The following is a 22,843-nucleotide window of genomic DNA, read 5'->3' on the forward strand; positions in this document are numbered from 1 at the left end:
GATGTTACAATTCAATCAAATAATTGATTTTTTTTAAAAAAAAAAGAGGCTGGGTGTGTCTACAATCCCGGCTACTTGGGAGGCTGATTCAGAAGGATTGCACATTTACAGCCAACTTGGGCAACTTAGTGAAACCCTTCCCCAAAGTAAAATTTTTAAAAAGGCTGGGAATATAGTTCAGTGGCAGAGCAATTGCCTACCCAGCTCAAGGCCCTGGGTTCAGTCCCCAACACACACACCTACAAAAAAAGAATAAGCAGATACCAAAGAGAAAGTAAATCAAAGAATTCAACACCTACTTATTTCCCAAATAACTGAACCATAACAGATTTAAAAGCTCAAAATATATCTTAAACTTTGCCTCTTTCCCAAGCTCTGATCCTCATCTCCTGTTCCAGAGGCCAATTCCATATTTCTATGATTTTTAGAGACATAACAATAACAATTCATCTCTTACATGACCAACAGAGATTGCCTTCCGCCCCTGCAAAGTTTTAGTCTGTGCATTCAGACTTGGGGATGGGGACCTGAGCCACCAGTTTTGCATCATGGAGCATAAAATGTCGAGTTCTTAATATACCTTCATGGTGAGACCTTGGACAAGTCACTTACACATAGTCTGTCAGCCTCTTCTTCTGTTTTAAAAGAAAGAAAGTGTAGAAAAGGATTCTGTCTTCAGGTAGTCAAAATACTAGGTGTATTTACAGTATTTCAACAATGCCCTCCCCCTAGTGGCAACTATGGTGTATGATGTGTAGTTGCAGCCCTAGGCCCATGGCCATGGCCAGGGCTTTCCTGTTTATTTCTGTTGTGCGTGGAGTATATGCTATCTCTAGATAGGATTAAAAACTACTGATTGTCCCTAAAGATGATTGAATTCTGTCTGTTTCATCTATCCCAGTCTAATGTGCCAGTGGAGAAGAATATATGGAAAAAATGGATGTTGCTCTTCCATAAACGTTTAAAGCCAAAGGGAATTGCAGCTATTTAAATGCAGAGTGATGCCCCTCACACAGTACCACCACTCAGCCTTAGTGTGGGTTGGGAAGAACTTTTCAGTTCAAAAACAAAAAACTAAAAGTTGGGTATGGTGGACATGTCTGTAATCCCAGCTACTTGGGAAGTTAGAGGATCACGAAGTCCCAACAGCCTGAGCAACTTAATGAAACCCTGTTTCAAAATTTAAAAATTTAAAAAAGGTCTGTGATACAGCTCAATAGCAAAGCACTTGCCTAGCATGTTTGAGGCCTTGGATTCAATACCCAGTACTGAAAAAATAAAATAAAAAAATCAGGGCTGGGCTTACAAGTTGGTAGAGTGCTTGTCTCACATGCACAAGGCCCTGAGTTGAATTCCCAGTACCACAAAAAAAAAAAAAAAAAAAAAAAAAAAAAATTAGTCTTTTGAACTGAAAAAAAGTTAGATGACTCTAAGTTACCCAAAGTTAGGTGATAGAACTGCCTGCTTTTATTCCCCTTATTTGAAGCAGTATTTGTAACTCTTATGATCTTGCCAGATGTCATCTAGAGTATGGTATTCTCGGCTTCATCATGATAGTGGGACTCTCATTTTGTTTTTTTAATTGTTTATTTGTTTGGATGCTGGGGATCAAACTTATGGTCTCACACTGGGTGTGGTAGCCCACACCTGTAATCCCATGCCTGTAATCTCCAGAGGCTGAGACAGGGGAATTGTGAGTTCAAAGCCAGCCTCAGCAATGGCAAGGTGCTAAACAACGCAGTGAGTCAGTAGGGCTGGGGATGTTGCTCAGTGGTTGAATGCCTCTGAGTTCAATCCCTTATACCAAAAAAAAAAAAAAAAAAAAAAAAAAAAAAAATCTTATAGCCTCATGTATGCTAGGCAAGCACTATTCTACTTCAATACACCCCAACCCCAGAAGTCTCATTCTTAGCTACATAGAGATGGATTTCTTGGTAGTCAGACCTTTCCCAAGGTCTTACATTTGAACCATTTTCACTGTTTTTACTATAAGGAGTGATGCTCTGAGCGTTTCTGCACATGTCTCTTTTTCTTCTTGGATTACTTCTTAGAAGTGAAAGTTTTGGGTCAAAAGGTAAGAATAGCTTTTTATCTTTGTTACCTATTGCCAGATTATTCTCCAGAAACAGTTGAACCGATTTAAAACACCCGCTACCTTAAAATTCCCTGAAAGTTATTTTCTCTTTAGGACTAATTTATTACTTAATTTTTAGGTTATTAAATAGTCGTGGTGGCGGCCAATTTGGAAAGCAGTATGGAGATTTCTTGGAAAGCTGGGAATGGAACCACCATTTGACCCAGCTATTCCCCTTCTCGATCTATTCCCTAAAGACCTAAAAAGAGCATACTACAGGGACACTGCTACATCGATGTTCATAGCAGCACAATTCACAATAGCAAGACTGTGGAACCAACCTAGATGCCCTTCAATAGACGAATGGATTAAAAAAATGTGGCATTTATACACAAAGGAATATTACTCTGCATTTAAAAATGACAAAATCATAGACTTTGCAGGGAAATGGATGGCATTAGAGCAGATTATGCTAAGTGAAGCTAGCCAATCCCTAAAAAACAATTACCAAATGTCTTCTTTGATATAAGGAGAGTAACTAAGAACAGAGTATGGAGGAAGAGCATGAGAAGAAGATTAACATTAAACAGGGATGAGAGGTGGGAGGGAAAGGGAGAGAGAAGGGAAATTGCATGGAAATGGAAGGAGACCCTCAGGGTTATACAAAATTACATACAAGAGGAAGTGAGGGGAAAGGGAAAAATAATACAAGGGAGAGAAATGAATTACAGTAGAGGGGGTAGAGAGGGAAGAGGGGAGAGGAGGGGAGGGGAGGGGGGATAGTAGAGGATAGGAAAGGCAGCAGAATACAACAGACACTAGTATGGCAATATGTAAATCAGTGGATGTGTAACCGATGTGATTCTGCAATCTGTATACGGGGTAAAAATGGGAGTTCATAACCCACTTGAATCAAAATGTGAAATATGATATATCAAGAACTATGTAATGTTTTGAACAACCAACAATACAAATTATAAAAAAAATAATAAATTTTAAAAAATAAATAAAATAAATAAATAGTCGTGGTGGACTGGGGGGTGTAGCTCAATGGTAGAGCACCATGCTTAGCATGGATCATCATCATTAATCAATCAATAATTAAGGCAGTATGGTATGTGGATTTGGTCTTGCTACATGTTAGGTACTGAAACTCAATTTTTAAACTTATTTACTAGCTACTGGGGTTGAAAACAGAACCTCACATATGCTAAGTATGTGCTCTACAACTGAGCTATATCCCAACCCCCAAATCCTATTTGAATGAGCTCTTTTAAGCATCAGTAAGAAAAAGTTGCTGCCTGGTAGCTAGTACATGGTAAATTTTTAGAAAAAAAAATTTTATTATTATTTACTGTTACTTGGGGAAGAGTCAAAGGAAAAGCATTCCTCAAGTAGTTAAATTTGGCATAGGTCATAACCACTCTGGCAAAATTAAAGTGTGTATCTTGATTTTGATCTTTACACCTATTGGCCGCTAACTGATATCTAAAGTGTGTGTGTGTGTGTGTGTGTGTGTGTGTGTGTGTGTGTGTGTGCGCGCGCGCACACGTGCACTTACATGTGAATTGTCTTGGATGAGATCATTTTCTTGTCTTATATGGAGAAGGAAAGGGCATACTGACATCCTGGCTCATCTCCTTCAGTGGCCGGCTCTGTCACTACCACCTGCCAATCTCTTCTTCAATCTCTCCTGAGCAGTTCCTGCCTCATGCTGGGGACCGCATCTTGATCACGGGAGCAGCTGACTCCAAGGTGCATGTCCATGACCTGACAGTAAAGGAGACTATCCACATGTTTGGAGATCACACAAACCGGGTGAAGCGCATTGCCACAGCACCCATGTGGCCCAACACGTTCTGGAGTGCTGCTGAGGATGGGCTTATCCGGTAAGGGTCTGGGCATCAAGTGGCCTGTGGCTCCCCTGCTCCCAGGGCGTGGTAACTCCCCATTCCATCTGCTTACAGTACATCCTCCCATAGGCCTGGTTCCTTCTTCCAGCAGAAGTCCAGCTGCCTTTTCTGCCCAGAGTAGTTGTCTGTGTACAAACTCAATTGGGAACATTTGCTTACCCCATCTTCACCATGCTCCATCTCTGTCCTCCCTCTACCACCTCTAGGTCCACTGACCTTCTCCCACAACCTCAGATGTCCAGATCTCTGCCATCTCTGGGTGTTCACACTTGCTATTTCCTATCCCTGGATTCTCTGTCCACAGTTCTTTCCATGTCTGACTCTGTCACCAAAGGAAATCAGTTTGAGTCACCTCTTTAGAAATACTTGTCTAGGGGTTGGGGTTGTGGCTCAATGGTAGAGTACTCACCTAGCATGTGTGAGGCACAGGATTTGATCGTCAGCACCACACAAAAATAAATAAAATAAAGGTATTCTATTCATCTACAACTAACAAAATTAATTATGTTATTAAGTTAATAACGTAAATTACGTTATTCTGTTTCATAATCCTAATTGCATCCTCTATAACTCTAATCACCATCTATAGTTACTTTATTTTTTAAATTTTTTTTTTAGTTATAGTTAGACATAATATCTTTATTTTATTTATTTATTTTTATTTATATGGAGAAGGAAAGGGCATACTGACATTTGGGTGCTGAGGATTGAATTCAATGCCTCATAGGTGCTAGGCAAGCGCTCTGCCACTGAGCCACAACCCCAACCCTTACTTTGTTTTTTGCTTGTTGGTTTACATTTTTGTCTGTGTCTGCACTTGAATAGTAAACTCTCTTAGAGCAACTCCATGTCTGTGTTATTCTTTATTGTGTCCCTAGAATGTGCCTGGCACATAAAGGTACTTAACACATTTCTCTTGAACAATTTTGTCATTGAACATATTTCTGGGACAGGGAGAACCAGCAGAAATTAGAAAATACTGTCCCCTTTTCTAGTGCCCTGTATTGTTACACATGTGCCTCCACTTCCTTCATTTCCTTCAGCCTGAAATAGCATTGCTTTCCTTTTTTTTTTTTTTTTTTTTCTTGTGTGTATGTGTGGTACTAAGGATTGAACCCAGGGCCTCCTGCATGCCAGGCATGCACTATACCAATGAGCTATACCTGCAGAAGTCCCGCTTCCAAAACTTTGTGAGATTGGGTCTCATTATATTGCCCAGGCTTGTCCAACTCCTAAGCTCAAGTGATCCTCCCATCTCAGCCTCCCAAGTAGCTGGGACTACAAGTACACAGTGCAGCACTCAGCTATTATTGCCCTTCTTTAACCCCTTTCTTCAGATGCATGTTTTCTGGCATGGTTTCCTATCTCCCCAACCGGCTTTAATCTACCTCCGTTGAGTTCCTATAGGACTTTATCTCTCTTCCCTATTATAGAAAAGAAGTCTCTAAGTCATGTGTAAGCTATAACACAGTAGCTATGAGCAGGCCAGAACTGGAGTGAAGTCAGAACTGGAGTGAAATCCTATCTCTCACCCAGTGTTTGACTGGAGAAGATTACTTTACCTCCGAACCTCAGTTTCCTTAAATGTAAAATGGGAATAATCACAGTATTAATTATTTGTTCCTTTGTTCATCTGAACATTAAAATTGAAATAGCACATGTAAAATTTTAGTATGGTACTTAGGAAGCATTTGATCAGTGGCATGTGCACTTGTTCAAACTGACTGCCCAGGCTGTGCCAGGAATGCTGAGCATCTTAGGCATGGGGTAGAATCCTAGGGACTGAGGCATAGTCACAGTCAGCAGGTAAGCTTACTCTGGGCCTTCTAGAATAGGAGGGATTTGGATGATCCAGGAAAGTCTGAGTGGCTTCCCAGCACAAGTCGAGTTTGTGAAGGCAGGGATAAAAGTGACATGTACAGGACAGAGGGTTCTTAGTTGTAATTGACCCACATTTTGAAAAAAATGTGGAGTTTGGTAAAGGCAAACTTAAAGTATTGAAGAATCTCTACAGTTTTGGGGACAGAGGTAGGAGAGTGGTATAAAACTGTTTTGGGAAGAACATTCTGGTAAGGATGACTTAAGAAAGGCCAACAGCAAAGAGATTGTTGCAGATGTTTAGGCAAGAGGAAGGTGAGCATGTGGGTGATGTCCCTCCCAGCTCTCTGAAGGTAACTGTATTATAAGCAAAAAAGTTCCCCAAGCTGGAGCAGTAGGATTTTGCTGTAGCAGGTGTTGGCATTTCCTTTACCACGTGGATGGGTGGATAGGTAGCTCTTAGATGATATCCAGATTTTCTCTCTCTTTCTCTCTTTCTTTTTCTTTTCCCCCTTCATCTATATCTTCCTTTGTTTCTTGAAAGAAACTAGATTAGGAAGGAGCAGAGCAGAATAGTCTAAATCCAGTCTTGGCAAGTCAGCCCTGTTCCACACCTAGCGACAATACTAGACACAAAGCATGTTTTCACTAAGCATTGTAATCAGCAGTAGTATAATAGTACCCATAATACATCTGTAAAATAAGTACAGTAGTATCTATCCTAAGGGGTTACGCTAGGATGAAAAAGAATGTGTAAGAAACCTACTACAGGGGCCTGGCACACAGTGGGCACTAGGAAATAGGAGAGAGGTTTTGACATTCTGATAATTTACATATGGGTCTAAAGCCCCTCCAAATCCTTGAATAGGGGCTGGGGGTGTGGCTCAAGTGGTAGCGCGCTCGCCTGGTATGTGTGCGGCCCGGGTTCAATCCTCAGCACCACATACAAACAAAGATGTTGTGTCCACCGAAAAATAAATAAATATATATATATATATTTAAAAAAATCAAATCCTTGAATAACAAGGACTCTGCTTCTTGCCTGCCTACTACACAAGGACCCCATCCCTAACTTTGTGCTCTCTCACAGCCAGTATGACCTTCGGGAGAACAGCAAACACTCGGAGGTGCTGATTGACCTGACAGAGTATTGTGGCCAGCTGGTGGAGGCCAAGTGCCTCACAGTCAATCCCCAGGACAACAACTGCCTGGCTGTAGGGGCCAGTGGGCCCTTCGTGAGGCTCTACGACATTCGCATGATCCATAACCATAGGTATGGTTCACTCAGCCTCCTGGGGCAAGACCCTGGGAACTGACCACCCCTTTCCTTCATTTCCACGCCCTCTTCATTTTTAAGTGTTGTTGTTGTTTGTTTTTTAATCTTGTGATTTAAAAATATTAACATATGCTTGTTTTGAAAAATGTGAAAAGTTTAACAAAGAAATTACCCAAAATCTCATGGCCTGAGAGAAATCACTATATAGTTTTTCTCCTGGTTATCTTACCATGATTGTGTTTGCACAGTTAGTTTTATACACATAATTTCTTTCTGCATGTATTTTATTCTATTTAAAATAAATAAATAAAGAGGAATATACTGAGCACCCCCACCCTCACAACAACCCCCAAACTAAGTGGCTTCTGCAGCCTTGGCTTTCCATGATTTTGGGACAAGTGCAGTGCCTGGCCTGCTTTATTTTCATTCATGAGTGTGGGTGACCACTGATGTTCCTCCCATACTACATAGCTTGGAGTGGGCCTTGAGCCTTAGATTCCATGTCTGTAAAATGGGGGAAATGAAGTGGCCATGAGAATCCACAGAGTTTTCAGGACCTCCTTGGCAAAACACTATAGTGTCTGTGTCCATATCTGTCTAGTAGCTGGACTTTGGAGTCATTTAGGTAAGGAAGAAAGGTGCCTCTTTTATTTCTCAGGGACCTAAACTTAGGCATCCTCTAGTGGGGGTCTGGTCTATCTAGCCAGGGCCAGTGCCTGAGTTTCTTATTGTTTTTTGGTTGGTTTGTTTTTTATTTAGGGGGTGTGTGTTTGTTTGTTATTGTTTTTAGAGTTTTAGCCTATTTTATTTTTTTTCCCACCAGAAAGAGCATGAAGCAGAGCCCATCAGCAGGTGTACACACCTTCTGTGACCGGCAGAAGCCCCTTCCAGATGGTGCAGCCCAGTATTATGTAGCAGGTAGGACTCAGCCAGCTCTGGCGCCAAACTCTTGACTGGATGCTTACTTACCTGCCATTCTGGTCAAGAGTAAGGGCTTTAGAGTCAGACAGATATTTAATCCTGACTCTAATGCTAAACTTCATCAAATTATTTACCTTTAATGAGTTTCTTTTCTGTAAACTGGGGTTGTAATCTAGGAGATAAAGCAGCTGGCCCAGTGTTGATCATCGGGCTCGACACTTGTGGCTGCTTCTATGATGAAGTTGAGTGCTAAAATTTTCAATTTGGCTATCTTCACACAATCTCCTGCCCCTTCAAGGGGGACTGAGAACCTCACTCTAGAATGACAGGGCTCTTTTTCCAGGTCACCTGCCAGTGAAGCTGCCTGACTATAACAACCGTCTGAGAGTGCTGGTTGCCACCTATGTGACCTTCAGCCCCAATGGCACAGAGCTGCTAGTCAACATGGGAGGTGAACAGGTAGGTTCAGCTGCCTCATGTGACTGCCCATAACCATCCCATATGCAGTAGACCAGGCCTGTGTACCGTACCTCCACTGCCATGGGGTAGACAGACGTAATAGCTTCATTGTAAATTACATTACTGTGAAAGGTGGGAGTGACATGACATTATAAGGAGGCTGAGAGAGGTATAATAGGCTGGTCTCCTCTGTGTGTCTTTCTCTGTTGTCTCTCTCTTTCTAATTTCTCTTTCTTTCTTTTTTATTTTATTGCAGTACTGGGTATTGAATCCATAGGTGTTCTGCCACTGAGCTACATCCCTAGTCCTTTTTATTTTTTATTTGGAGACGTTCTTGCTAAGTTGCCCAGGCTAAGTTGCTTGTGATCCTTCTGCCTCAGCCTCTTGAGTCATTGGGATTACAGCTTTTTATTTTTTTTTAATTTTTTTTTTAAAGAGAGGGGGGGACAGAGAGAGAGAGAGAGAATTTTAACATTTTATTTTATTTTTTCTTAGTTCTCGGCAGACACAACATCTTTGTTGGTATGTGGTGCTGCTGAGGATCGAACCCGGGCTGCACGCATGCTAGGCGAGCTCGCTACCGCTTGAGCCACATCCCCAGCCCCAGCTTTTTATTTTTTAATGAACTAGATAGATATATGATAGTATGAGAGTTTAGTTAAAAAATACAGGCTTTGAAATTGACAGATCTATCTTCAATGATGGCCTACTAGTCTTCAAGCTGTGTTTTGTGACTTTGAGCAAGTCCATTCACTTTTCTGAGCCTCAGTTTTCCTCATCTGCTGTTTTCCTAGGAGAAGATCCATGGGTCTCAGAGCACACAGCTAAGATGTGGTTTAGGACCAGTTTTGAGAATGTTCTTTGATAATAGGTTGCTAAATCTTCTGTTTGTGTGCTCTCAGGATATTTAGTAAGCCTTGCATAAATTTGTTTTTATTCTACTGAGCACTCATTGTGGACTAGAGTTATGATAAAAATAGGGAACCTAGCATGCATGAGGCCCTGGGTTGGATCCCCAGAATCAAAATAATAATATAGAGGAGGCAAATGCAAATATGATCCATCCTTGGGATGACAGGAGACAAGGCAGGAAATGATGATGACATTACAAGGCAAGGCATGAATATATATAAAAGAAATGGGCTGGAGAATGGGTGAGCACCTGAGTTCAGAATAGTCCTCTGGCTTCACAAAGCTAAGTATTATCTGGCCTGAAGGTGGCATAAGGGTAAGTGGGGAGACTGTCTAGTAGAGTGCTTCAGAGCCAGACGGACATAGGTTTAAGTCCTGGCTGTACCATGTGCTACTTTTCTGATCCTGAATAAATTTTGAATTTTGAGCCTATATTTCTTCATTTGCAAAAGGGGTGATAATAATAGTATTTCTGCATGTGGTAGTTTCTAGGATGAAATGAGTCAATATAAAAAAAACACTTAGAGTTCTAGAACAAAATAAGCATTCAATAAGTGTTAATAACAGATAATATTTACCTACTGAGAGAAGTAACTAGCAGTGTTACTTTAAGCAAGTTGCTTCTCCTTTCTGCAGCCTCGGTTTTCCTATCTGTTAAAGACATTTAGCTTTGTGATCTCTGAGTTCTTTTCCAATTTAAGCATGTGATTCTAATTAAGGACAGTATTTCACTTAGAGCTTTGGGTAGATCAAATGGCCCTTCCCAAAGACCTGAAGGAAATAGGAATACTTTCCTGCCTGAAGTTCACTTCCTGGGCTAGCTCTATAGCTCTGTGCTCAGCACACAGTTTATACTGAAGCCCTGGTTCTTGAGAACCGCCATAGCCTTGTGAGTAGTTCAACCACATCCATGCCTCATAGCCTCCATATCTTTTCTTGACCCTCAACTTTAGGTCTATTTGTTTGACTTGACTTACAAGCAGCGGCCATACACCTTCCTCTTGCCTAGAAAATGCCACTCCTCAGGGGGTAAGTCCTTCCTAGGGTATCTGTGCTGAAGTGGGGTGGGGAGCTTGAGTACCAGCTGCCTCTGCTGAGAAGCCTGCCCGGTATTCTGAACTGTGGCTACAATACTCCAAAAGCAGCAGATCTCTGAAATGATCCTGTCCTTACAGGAAGAAGGAAGATAACAGTAGGTCAGAGATCTGTCCCAGGGCTTTGCATCATAGCCCTTTTCACTTCCCTCTGAAACAGATTGTTCCCGCAGCTCCGCTCTTACAGACCTGAAGTAGTTGCCCTTCCCTTTCTCATGCTGGCTTATTAACTCTTTCTGGTCCTACAGTTGATACAGGCACCTCCTTACCCCTCATTCCCCCCCCCCCCCAGCCCAGCTAAGGGAAATGACATGTTGAAGCTGTGTCCCTTGCCAGCCAGCAGAGGGCGTACAGGCTTTTCTTTACGTCTTCGCTGCTGGTCTGTCCAAACTTGGTCTCTGGGACTGGGTCTTACCTTGGAGGAATAGTCAGTCCCACAGTGGAACCATCAGACCCTGTGTTGGAAGCTGAAGGGCTGTGGAGAAGAAACAAGGGCCTCATCCTGAGTTGTCATTGTTACTTTCTCCCCATCCTGCCAGAAGTCCAGAACGGCAAGATGTCTACCAATGGTGTGTCCAACGGCGTGTCTAATGGCCTGCACCTTCACAGCAACGGTTTCCGACTGCCAGAAAGTAGGGGGCATATCAGGTGAGGCCAGCTGACCCATTCAGTCCTCCAAGCCTCAGTTACTCTCTATGAACTTGAGGGAAGGACATGCCCTATAAACCTTCCCCCTGACCTGCACCTAGGCATACATCCCAGAGGGTAGAGACCGGGACAGATAGCTTCTTGGAGGGTGGCTGGTGGTCCAAGGCCTCTCCTACCTAGTAGGATATCAGTCATGATTAGACTGAAGCTCTAGTCCCTTGACAGTAGCTGGGATCAGGGCCCAGAGGCTAGTTGCCTCTTAGTACTAAGGTATCTCCAAATAGAGATTCCAAACAGATGATCCTCTCTCACTGTATTATTCCCTACCCTAGAGTATATCCTGCCTCTATTCTGTGCCAGGTCTTGTGCTGGGCTTAGGTACATAGGCATTCAAATTTTCTATCCATTCAGATAAACAATTGTCCATAGAGAGATTCATATGAGGAACTTGGGTGACCATGAGGTTCAGCTTAGTAGGGAGGCAGGTAGTGTCAACTACTATCATGCCCAAGAGTTTGATTAAGAATTGCGTTAATGGGGGCTGGGGCTGTAGCTCAGTGGTAGAACACTTGCATCACATGTGTGAGGCACTGGGTTCAATCCTCAACACCAAATAAAAAAAATAAATGCATTAAAAAAAGATATTGTGTCCATTTACAACTAAAAAGTTAAAAAAAAAAAAAAAAAAGAATTGCCTTAATGGGCTGGGGTTGTAGCTCAGTGATAGAGTGCTTACCTGGCATGTATGAAGCACTGGGTTCAATTCTCAGCACTGCATATAAATAAGTGAATAAAATGCAGGTCTATAAACAACTAAAAATATGTGTTAAAAAAATAAAAAGAATTGCCTTAAGCCGGGTATGGTGATACAAGCCTGTAATCCCAACAGCTCGGAAGACTGAGACAACCTCAGCAATTTAGCCAGGCCCAGTTGCTTAACTGTCTCTAAGTAAAATGCAGAAAAGGGCTGAGGATGTGGCTGAGTGGTTAAGTGCCTTTGAGTTCAATCCCCAGTAACCCTCCCCCCCAAAAAAAGTATTGCCTTAAGTGGGCCAGGCACAGTGGGGCATGCCTATAATTCCAGCTACTGAGGAGGCTGAGGCAGGAGGATTGCAAATTGTATACCAGCCTCAGCAATTTAACGAGACCCTATGCAACTTATTGAGACTGTCTCAAAATTTAAAAATTTGTAAAAAGGACTGGGGGGTGGCTCAGTGGCTAAGCACCCCTGGGTTCAATCACCAGTACCGGAAAAAAAAAAAAAAAGGTCTTAAGCCAGGTGCAGTGGTGCACCCTGTAATCCCAGCAACTCGGGAAGTTTGAGGCCCATCTGGGCAATTTAGCAAGATTCTGTTTCAAAATAAAAATTGAAAAGGGCTGGGGATGTAGCTCAGTGATAGAGGGTCCCTGGGTTTTATCTCTAGTACTGCAAAAGAACTGCCTTAAGGCTGTTTAGGATGGCTTCATTCCTGCCCCTCTTCTTTTTCAATGACTCACAGCATTGGAATTGTGCCTATTTCCTCTCAGGTTAATAGATATTAACCCAGGTCAGGATAAGAATGGCCCTGTCTTCTAGATAGTAGTGCAGATCCCAGGGGTTGAGAACACTTGCCTGACCCTCAGACAGTGCTGCAGACCTTTGGAGGGCTGCTCTGACCTTTGACTTGTCTGACTTGGCTCTGCTTCCCTTATAGCCCCCAGGTGGAGCTGCCCCCATATCTGGAGCGTGTGAAGCAGCAAGCCAATGAGGCTTTTGCCTGCCAGCAGTGGACCCAGGCCATTCAGCTTTACAGCAAGGCTGTGCAGAGGGCCCCTCATAATGCCATGCTCTATGGAAACCGAGCTGCTGCCTACATGAAGCGCAAGTGGTAAGTGGGCCTGCAGAGGGGACCTGGACCACAAGGCAGCAGGCCTGATGGAGCCAAGTTACCAAGGCTTCCAGGGAGGGAAACTGCTACCTGGGCCAAGGCCTCTCCTCCTGACCTCCAGACTGACCGTAGGCAGGTGCACAAAGTCTGAAGTCCCAAATACCAAGGAAGCTCACAGCTAAGTGAACAAATTCACAAGTAGTTTCAACATGATGCTTTATTATAAAGTTCTGTGGCCACTGAGGAAGTAGGAGTTGAGAGAATGATAAATCCCAACTATTGGAGAATTGAGCCTTGAATTGGACTTTCAAATAGCAGTGGAATCTTGCTAGGTGAAAATGAGGATTAGATGAATTCACTTGATATCATCTGAAGTGGTTCTGCAGCTCCTTACCCCTGGGGCTTGCTTTCTGTATTTTTAGACCCACTAGACCAAGCACAAACAAGATTCCAGAGATCTGGGGCCAGCTGTGGATCATGGCTGGGGTATAGTGGTTGGTGTAACGATATGGTGGTTCATATCTTGAGGAAACTATCAGGCCCCCAGCCCTTCTGCCTGTAGCACCAGCAGGCAAGCAGACAGGCAGACCCCCATCCCCCAGCCAAGGCCAGAACTGGAGATGGATAGAGCTGGGCCCACAGCCATTTCTGCTCCGTCTGGCATACGTCGGCTCTGCCCAGACAGACAGGCCAGCTGGTGTGCCATCGTCTGGCTGAAACTAGGCAGGCCTGGGGAAGCTTAAGAAACCCACCCAAGTCAGCAGGATGTTAGTGGGGGTGGGGAAGATGCAACCCCTACACGCCTAGCTCAGGCATCGAGAGTTTTTCTAGGGCTCAGGTGGACTCTTTTGAAGTTATCCTGAGGTGTGTCACCTCTCTGTCCCAACAGTTGGGTATAACTCAGCATCAAACCTACATTCTTGCTAAGAGAAGTTAGTAATGTCCTCATCTTGTTCTCTGAGCTTCTACTATGTGCTAGGTACACAAAGTTATTTCCTTCTGCACCCCTGTGCTCCAAAGACCCCAGCCTCTGGGCAGGGAATAAAGTTCCAGGTATAGTTCAGTGTTGAAGGGGCAGAAAGCAGTTAAGTCTCGTAAATGGTCAGGTAAAGTGTTGTGGTCATTTTAGCTGGGAATCTGTGAAGTACCAGAAGGACATGGTGTTTTGGGCTGGGGGTGTAGCCCAGTTGGTGGGGCTTGCCAAGCATGAATGAGATCCTGGGCTCCATCCCCAGCACACACACACACACACACAAACAGACCTGGTGTCTGTGTGGGCTCGAAGCGTGGACAGGCTTAGACAAGGAGATGAAGGGGAGGAAGGTACCATAGGGAAGGACATTCCAGGGAGATTAAATGGTGTGAACAAAGGTGTGGGGGTGGGGGACTGACTGAACAGCAAATCCATTTGGCTGGAGCAGAGGGTTCTGGAAGGGACTGGCAGGAGATGAGTCTGTGAGGTAGCCTGGGGCCGGCCTGGGAAGGGCTTGGAATGCAGAGCAGTGGCGTTTGGCCTCAATTCAGTGCATGATGGACAGCTACTACAGAGTTTTGTGCAGGAGAGGGATGCTCAGAGGGCCGTCCTTTCAGGGAGATTGATCTGGCAGTGGGACTAGGATGGGTGAGCCCTGGGGCCAGCATCTCTCTCCCCCATCCCCACATGCCTGTCAGTGACCCCTATAATGTCACATTCTGTCCCAGGCCAGTCCCCCAGGGCTACCATCTGCTCTAGATGCAGACCACCCTCTGGTTCCTGGCTTGTCTCCGGTCTGGTTCTCCCCAGGAGCTTGGAGGGGCACCTTGCAGGCAGTAATTGGTTTCCAAACAGCGCCTGCTCCTTCGTCATAGCCACTGGTTCTGACGCAAGCCATGCTATCAAAGAAGCTCTGTCTCCTGCCTTCACACTGCTGAGCTGCTGGTTCCTGGTCTGAGGGTTGCTATTCCAAGGACTGGTGCTACCTCTGGAGTGCTGTAGGGAGAGAAGGATCAGAAGGAACAATACAGTGCCAGGCCTGCTTTGGCCGTGCAGGAGAGCTGTGAGCTGTGCCCTTGGTGGAGGGGCCATCAGCTCTAGGGAGTGCTGCTTACTGCTTGAGTAGACCAACCCCATCCCAGCAGCAAGTGGAAAAGAAAATATGCTTCCAATGGGGAATTGGCTCTTGTGACTCTTGTGACATCGTTCTCCAGATGAGAGACAAGGATATGTTACTGGGGTCCAGGACAGCAGGCCTCCTATATTCTGGCTTAGGGTGGGAGAAGGAGGGGCTTTTCCTTTTACCTCTGCCTACTGACTTCCCCCCTCTAAAAAAACTCTCCCACTTCCCTTCATCCATACTTTAGGTTGGAGAAGTGAGTGGGGACAATTTGGAGCTCCTGGCGTGCTCAGCCCCCTTGCCATCAGCTTCCAGAGAGCTGACTTTGCCAGACAGTCAGGCCCCATCCTCCAGCCCCAGGAGGTAGAGGCCACAGCTGCTGTGGATCAGTCAGCCAGGACAGAGGGGGGTCTGGATGAGGGCTGCTGCCTGCTGGTCGACCCTGAGTCCCCAGCCTGGCACTTCTGGCTTCCCCCCACCACAGAACTGTCCTTGGGGGCCCCCTGCCTTGGACAAGGCTTTGAAGGCCAGCAGGGGGATTTGAGGAGGTGGATGAAGGAAGAGAGAAGGAGGGCTTGGGGAGCCTGAGGTGGGCAGGATGCCAGGCCTTCTGCTGCAGAGCTGCGGGTGCCTGGGGGGGAGAAGCAGTGCGCAGTTGCAGTCTGTTCTCAGCAGAGGGCAGCCTAACACTGTTTTTTGCTACCTTACCAACTCCTCAGGGTTCCTAATTTGCTCCTTCACATACTCCATCTCCCAGGGAGGAAGACCTGGGCTGGATTTTCTTCACTCCCAACTCCCCTCATCTTCATGTCTGTCAGAGGTGGGCTGGGGTGGCCACAGAAAGCAGAGGAGACGAGTAGGATGACCCCCTTGCTTGCTACATGACATCACCTCCAAGCCACATTCCCCTGCCTTCCCAGGGACGGCGACCACTATGATGCCCTAAGGGACTGCCTCAAGGCTATATCCCTAAACCCATGCCACCTGAAGGCACACTTCCGCCTGGCCCGCTGCCTCTTTGAGCTCAAGTATGTGGCTGAGGCCCTGGAGTGCCTAGACGACTTCAAAGGGAAGTTCCCGGAGCAGGCCCACAGCAGCGCTTGTGATGCTCTGGGCCGTGACATCACAGCTGCCCTCTTCTCCAAAAATGATGGAGGTGAGTGGGCACCAAGGAGGGGTGGCTGTCACTCACCTGTTTGAGGGGCTGCATGACCTTTTGAAGAGAATGTTTCTGGGATTGGAGAGGCCTGAACTCAGGTGCTGATTCAGAAACCATGTGACCTTGAAACAGTCTCTCCCTCTGAGACTCACTTTCCTCACCTGAAGAGGGGAAATGTTAGCACCTCCCATTGAGAGTTTCTGTAGAGGATTTTCTCTAGCGTGTTCAAAGCACCTGGCATAGGAGGGAGCTGAACCCAGTCAGGCCATGTGGTCTCCAGCTGGGCCTTCCCACCTGCTCACAGACAGGGCCTTGGCAGCCTCCCTGGGCTGAGAGAGAGGCAGGAGCTGGTCATTGCCTTTGTTCCAGTCTGTGCAAATGCAGCAGAGACCACAGCACAGAGCAACAGAAATGCCTCGTTCCCACCTCAGCTCTACCAGGTGGTAACTTGAGTGGCTGTGGGTACAGCACAGCCTCTGAACCACTGCCTCACCTGCACAAAGGGCTCATGAAGCCCTGCCCAGCTCACCTCACTAGATAGCTAGCGTGGAGAGTGGGCTGGGTATGATGGTGTGGTCTATGAACATGGAAGGTGAGCTCACTGTAGGCAAAAACAGAACCTCACTCTTCTCCTTTGCAATTTACTTAACCATGGAATTGGTTTATTTGTTTAATGAAGTTATCAGACAACTGCCATGTGCCAGGCACTATGCTGAGCCCTGGGAATACAGCTGTGACCCTGTCCATTGAGATTTCAGTGTTGGTGGAGTTTGTTCATAAAGAAACCAAACACTGAAAGAGAGTCACAAAAAATGAAAAGTACCTGGGGGCCATGAATGGTGTGGGTGTATGGGGGAGAGTTTGATGGCAATCTGGGGTTCTTCGGGAACAGACATTTAAGCCAAGATCTGAGGATTCAGAGGATACAGGTGTCTGGGAGGTACAGAATCCTTTTCATGGGCACCAGTACATACAAAGGCCACAGAGCAGGTGGAAATGATGCACCTATAGGAAACTGAGAAAACCAGTGTGATTTTACCTGTCAACCAATCAGTGCTGCAGTTGTAATCCATATAAAAACTTGTTTTGCAGAGTATACAAGCTTGGTCCTTACCACCTTAAGCACTATAAGTCTTTGTGAAAGTCACCCGAGCTTTTTACTAGTGCCCCCCCCCACCCTACTCTGCCTTTCTTCTCCACAGAAACATTCTGTGAGCCCGAGCATCCTCAGAGCTTCTAGGCCTTTATTCCTTTGCTCAGGAAACTGAATCAGGACTCTCCTGGCTTCAGAGATCCCCTCTTAAACATCCTCAAAAGATGGCAGGATCCAAAGATACATCTTTCTCACAACCCTTTCCCAGTTCTCCAGAGTAAGGGTGGAGGCAGATAACCCTAAATTGACAGTACTTGAGCTGAATACTGGGCCATGGGTGGGGAAAAGGTGTTGGAAGGTGGGAAGGACAGTATTCTTACCTTTGCTTGCTGTCTTTCCCCAGAAGAGAAGAAGGGAGCTGGTGGTGGTGGTGGTGGTGGCCCAGTCCGCCTCCGAAGCACAAGCCGCAAAGATTCCATCTCAGAAGATGAGATGGTCCTACGGGAACGAAGCTATGACTATCAGTTCCGCTACTGTGGCCACTGCAACACCACAACAGATATCAAGGAGGCCAATTTCTTTGGCAGGTCCGAGGCCCTGAACAGGAGGAGGGCATAGCCCAGTTGGCCATAGGAGCGGGGGTGGGATGGCATTGGGGACATAATGCTTTTAGAAAAGAGCCTCAGCTCCCAGCTCTTCCTCTGTACCCTTGGGCAAATGGCTTTACCTCTGTCAGCCTCAGTCTCTTCACCTATGATATGAAACTAGCCATACCCTCTCATGGGGCCACAAGGACTAACCGGATAATCCAAGTGACACATGCAGTGCAGTGCTTGACCATTCTTTCCTCCCCAACTCCTCCCCTCTCTGCATTTGTCAGACTTATTTTCTTTGGTTGTTTGCAGCTTTCTCTGCTGGGGGAAGATGAGGCAAGAGCCCTCAGGCTGGGAATCGTGGCACACCCATTGTGTGCTCAGAACTGTGCCCTGGGTACTGAGGGACAAAGCCCATGTCTCAGATACCTTCACCCCCAACCCTCCTTTGTAGAGGTTTACACTAAACCTTTGGGTAGGTGAGACACATGAACATGAATCAAGAATTGCTCTACCAAGATCCCCTCTAAATGTCAGCAGATGAGGGCCTGTGCTGCAGATTGAGGGCCTGGGTCCAAGAAGTCTAGGAGTGCTGAGGGAAGATGTAGGCGAGGGTGTTCTTAGAGACCCAAGAGGTACAAGAGCCTATGCTGGCATCACTCGGGTTACAGTGTGCTTTGGAGGAGACTATCTTGGAGGAACCCAAGCAGTCTCTAATCCAGGGTTTAAGAGAACAATGACGAGGGTCTCCAATATGGGCAGATTCCCATGTGCATGGGAATTCTGAGTCAAGGGCAGACCCCCCAAGTGTGGGGGACTGAGTGACAACAGACTTCCCTGCTCCCTCTTGCCCTAAGCCATTGGCCTCTATTTGAGGCTTTAGGGCAGTACCCCACCTGATCTCCCTGCCCTTTGCCCCCCGCCAGCAACGCTCAGTACATCGTCAGTGGCTCTGACGATGGCTCCTTCTTCATCTGGGAAAAGGAGACCACCAACCTAGTGCGCGTGCTTCAGGGGGATGAGTCCATCGTCAATTGCCTGCAGCCGCATCCCAGCTACTGCTTCCTGGCCACCAGTGGCATCGATCCTGTCGTGCGACTCTGGAACCCCCGACCAGAGGTAAGGGTACAGGCAAGGTGGCCAAAGCCAGACAGGGAAGAGGGTGGGGGAACCCAGTACAGTGCCTACAGCTGAGCCTGTTCGAGCTGAAAAGAGTCACACAGAAGCCAAAGGCTGCCCTGTGAGTAAGCTCAGCCTAGGACCCAAGACTGCGTCAGGTCCGGGAAGCTTCAAGTATGGTGGGCACTTCCAGGGGCAAGAGTTGGCTCCTGCTTTCTTGGAGCATATCCTTGAGCCAGCTGTGAGGATGAGAGGCCTCAAGGACAGGTGCAGGAGGGCAGAGAGAGAACCATACCAGCTGCGGCCCTCATGGGGAGAGTGCCTCAGGGTTCCCAGGGATCCTTTCCGTTGTATTCCACTGTGGTGTTCTGCCCAGAAGCGGTTCAGAGGCCAGTTCCTCAGTCATAGGGAAGGGTTCGGGATTTGGCATCTGGTGGGCCCGAGTTGAGCCCCACCCCTCACCCCTTCACTCTCTGCAACTTAACCATCTACACTGGAAATGGGAATGACAGCATCACTCCAAAGGTCACTTTGAGGACTAAGAAGTGGTGTCTGTGGAGCCCAGCCCATGAGGTGTGGCCAGGGTGACCCCTTCACTCCTAGCCCCATGCTAATTTGTCAAGTGCCTCCCTGGAGAGCAGAAGGAAGGAAGGTTGAAGGAGGGCTGCCATTTGAGAGTAACGAGAGAGGGGGAGGGACCTATAACTGCCCTCTCCCTGGATCCAGTGTGTGTGTTCTCCGACGTGACGTGTCTCCCCAACATGCATCCCAGTGTGTGCTTGTGTCCCATGCAGATATAACCCAGTGTGGTGTTATTCCTCTTGTACAAACCTTCTGTGTGTGTGTTTCTTGCATATATTTCTCAGTACACGTGTCCTGTCCCCAGCACACATCTCCAGGTACGAGCAGCCCTTCCCTCTGCTGTTCAGCCAGTGTTTCCCCTCCCTGTTGCCCCGTCATATGTTCTGGGGCACTTGCTTCCTCGGTATTCTGGGGTCCCTCCCACCCTGGGCCCACTCACATTGCTCTCTCCTCCACCACAGAGTGAAGACCTCACAGGCCGAGTTGTAGAAGACATGGAGGGTGCTTCTCAGGCCAACCAGCGGCGCATGAATGCGGACCCCTTGGAGGTGATGCTGCTCAACATGGGCTACCGGATCACAGGCCTGAGCAGCGGGGGCGCCGGGGCCTCTGATGATGAGGACAGCTCCGAGGGTCAGGTGCAATGCCGGCCCAGCTAGACACTCCTAGTCCCGGTCTCCAGCCCCATGCTACTGGCTGGACCCTCCTCCCTGGGCAGGAGGTCAGGGGGTTCTGTTTTGGTTTGTCTTCCCACCCCCACCTCCCCATTTTTTCATATCCCCTGTTTTGTTTGTTAGTTTGGCATTGGGGGTGGGGGTTGCTGCAACTTGCTGGCTTTCAGACTCTTGAGCTGATTGTCCCTTGATTGTCCCCAGCCCTGAGCAGAAGAGCAGGAGGGGAAGCCCCTCCATATGCCACATCTCCTGCTTCCACTTGCCTGGAGGGCTCTGACCTGCCTAAAAACCCCTCTGCCTCCAGTGGGGAGGCAAGGGCTGACACTGTCCTCAAGGGCCGCCCTGCACTTCAGTTGGCAGCAGGAAGGGGAGTGGAACTCCCAGTTGGTAAAGGCCAGCTTGGCCAGTTGCCACTCTTGCCCTCCCGCCTGCAGGGCTAGCTTCCCCATGGTCTTCAGGGAAGGTTCTGAAAAAGGATGGAGTTCCACCCTCCCTCCACAGCCACCAGTGTTAAGGTGGAAGCAAAGGGAAGGATGGGAGCTCTGGAGTCGGCACGGCCAGGCCACCTGCCTTGCCTGGGGGGCAGTGGAGCCTCCTTGTCTGCTCCTGGGCACAGGCTCTGGCCCTGAGCCTGCTCTCCATCAGGGGCTCTGCCTTTCCTTAGAGACCTGGCTGGGACTGGAGCACTGCACCATACCCCACCCACCCGTGCAGCCACTTCTGCACCATGGCCACTCTCCTCTTGGGCGCTCCTTGGCCTCACTGTGACCTTTTTGCCTGAGCTCCCAGCTGGGCCTACTCTGCTGAGGTAGCCCTTCCTGCTAAGGGCCTGTCTCTGCCCTTTCTGCCCTCCTTCCCACCCCACTGCTGAGCAGCCACAAAGACCAAAGAAGTGATGGCTTCTCTCTGTCCCCTGCTGCTCTGGGGGGAGGTTGGTGGGAAAAAGCCTAACTCAACCCCTCTTTCCTCCGCCCCAAGCTTTACACTGGATGCAGCAGTCACCCCACCACCAAGCCCCCCTTTCCCTCGCCCCCTTGGCTCCACTCTCTGGAGCTGCTCTGGGTAGTTGGTTCTCCCCCTCCTCTCTCCCTCCCCCTTACCCTCCGTGCTTCCTTGGCTCCAGCCCTCCAGCTGCAGCCTCTGGGGAGCAGCAGCCTCCCTTCTCTCCCGCCCTCCCTCCCTCCCTCTCCCTCACTCAGCCCCTGTCTCTGCCAGGTGCCTCCTCTCAGTCAGGCTTCAGAGCAGCCCTGGAGACAGGAGGGCCATGTTAAAAGCTTTTTCACAGTTTTAAGAAGACGAGGGGGGTGAGGCTAGTGGTGGGGGGTCTGGCACCATCTCATTGCTTTAATCCCAGCGACACAGGTGGCAGCTTCTTCCCCTTCCTGCCCACCCCAGTCCTGCTTCCCACCCCTCTCTTCTAGCTTGGTAATGAAGTATATTTATTGGTGAAGGAAACAGCTGCTGCTGCTTCTCCTGCTGCTGGGACTTGCTCCCCTGTCTCTTTCCATGACCTTTCTCGAGCCAGGGAGTAGGGAGCAGGAGTACTGGGGCTAGGCCCTGGGGTACAAGAACTGGCCAGGGCCCCTTTGCTTTCCTGTGTTGGAGCCACCCACCATTTCCTCCCTCCCTGCCTCCTGCCTCCCCCGCTGCCTGCCCAGAGCCTGGGCCCTGCAGTGTGGAGGGACACATAAGCCTTACTGTCCTCTGGGGGCAGGAGCCGAGCCTTTTTGTTGCTCCGCTCCCAGGAGAGTGAGGGTGACGCAATTGATTAAAATCATTTTGTTCTAGTTGTGGCTGGTGGCATTTGTGGGGTGCACATGGGTCTTGAGACAAAAGTGAGGGTACCTTCTCTCTGTAGCTCCATGAGAGGAGACGTGACCTCACTAAGTTGACCGCCTTCCTTGAGTAACCACTCCTCTACCAGGCAGAATGAGGCCTGCCTGTAGGCCTCTGGGAGCTGAGACCATTCAGCCCAGCAAGGTCCAGCACAAAGCCCAGCACTGGTGACTGCAATTTGCAGTAATCAGCTTTCACTCTCTGGCTTTCATTCCTGAAAAATAAGGGGCTTGGAGTCTTAGTGGTTTTTCAAACTTTTAAAACCAGAATTCATATATTCAGATGAAAAATATACAGTTCATACTGTGACCCAAGAAACACATGCGTACCCGTGTGTAAGTACGTTTTTGTATTGTGTATGTGTATATACACACACATTTAAATATCTCACATACACACACACACACCCACACACATATGTTTGTGTGTATATTGTATATATGTGATGAGCGAAAAAGTTTTACTTACCCTTGCTACAGGCAATTTGCTCTATTTACATTTCTATTTTGTTAGGGAAAAAATACTGGTTGAAATCCACTAAATTGATTTCAAAACCTGCAAGGTTTTGTTTTTGTTTCTGCTTTTGTTTTTGTGTTCTAGATTATCAGATGATTTCTTAGACCAGAGGATTCCAAACTTTCTCAGTTCACAGCACCATTAGCATCCTGGTAATTTTTTCATGGAGCACCTAAGTCAAAAGAAACTATCAGT

At 47.3% G+C, this 22,843-nt stretch overlaps 1 protein-coding gene across 3 annotated transcripts in view; it reads left to right on the top strand.

Moving 5' to 3' along the window:
* Nucleotides 1-22,083, top strand: part of Wdtc1 (WD and tetratricopeptide repeats 1) — a 67,591-nt gene extending 45,508 nt beyond the window's left edge. For 2 of the 3 annotated variants that reach the window (XM_026391634.2, XM_026391635.2), the window contains 11 exons: nt 3,776-3,963; nt 6,896-7,078; nt 7,905-7,999; nt 8,346-8,461; nt 10,327-10,402; nt 11,007-11,115; nt 12,810-12,983; nt 15,997-16,232; nt 17,732-17,915; nt 18,848-19,040; nt 20,084-22,083. In XM_026391634.2, coding sequence (XP_026247419.1) covers nt 3,776-3,963; nt 6,896-7,078; nt 7,905-7,999; nt 8,346-8,461; nt 10,327-10,402; nt 11,007-11,115; nt 12,810-12,983; nt 15,997-16,232; nt 17,732-17,915; nt 18,848-19,040; nt 20,084-20,281 — 1,752 coding nt within the window. In that variant the 3' untranslated portion in view covers nt 20,282-22,083. The remainder of the gene's footprint in view (nt 1-3,775; nt 3,964-6,895; nt 7,079-7,904; nt 8,000-8,345; nt 8,462-10,326; nt 10,403-11,006; nt 11,116-12,809; nt 12,984-15,996; nt 16,233-17,731; nt 17,916-18,847; nt 19,041-20,083) is intronic. The other variant, XM_026391636.2, reaches the window with a different exon arrangement.
* The last annotated feature ends 760 nt before the right edge of the window (nt 22,084-22,843 follow it).

Source organism: Urocitellus parryii, chromosome 11 (assembly GCF_045843805.1).
Source record: "Urocitellus parryii isolate mUroPar1 chromosome 11, mUroPar1.hap1, whole genome shotgun sequence".
NCBI classification, from domain to species: domain Eukaryota; kingdom Metazoa; phylum Chordata; class Mammalia; order Rodentia; family Sciuridae; genus Urocitellus; species Urocitellus parryii.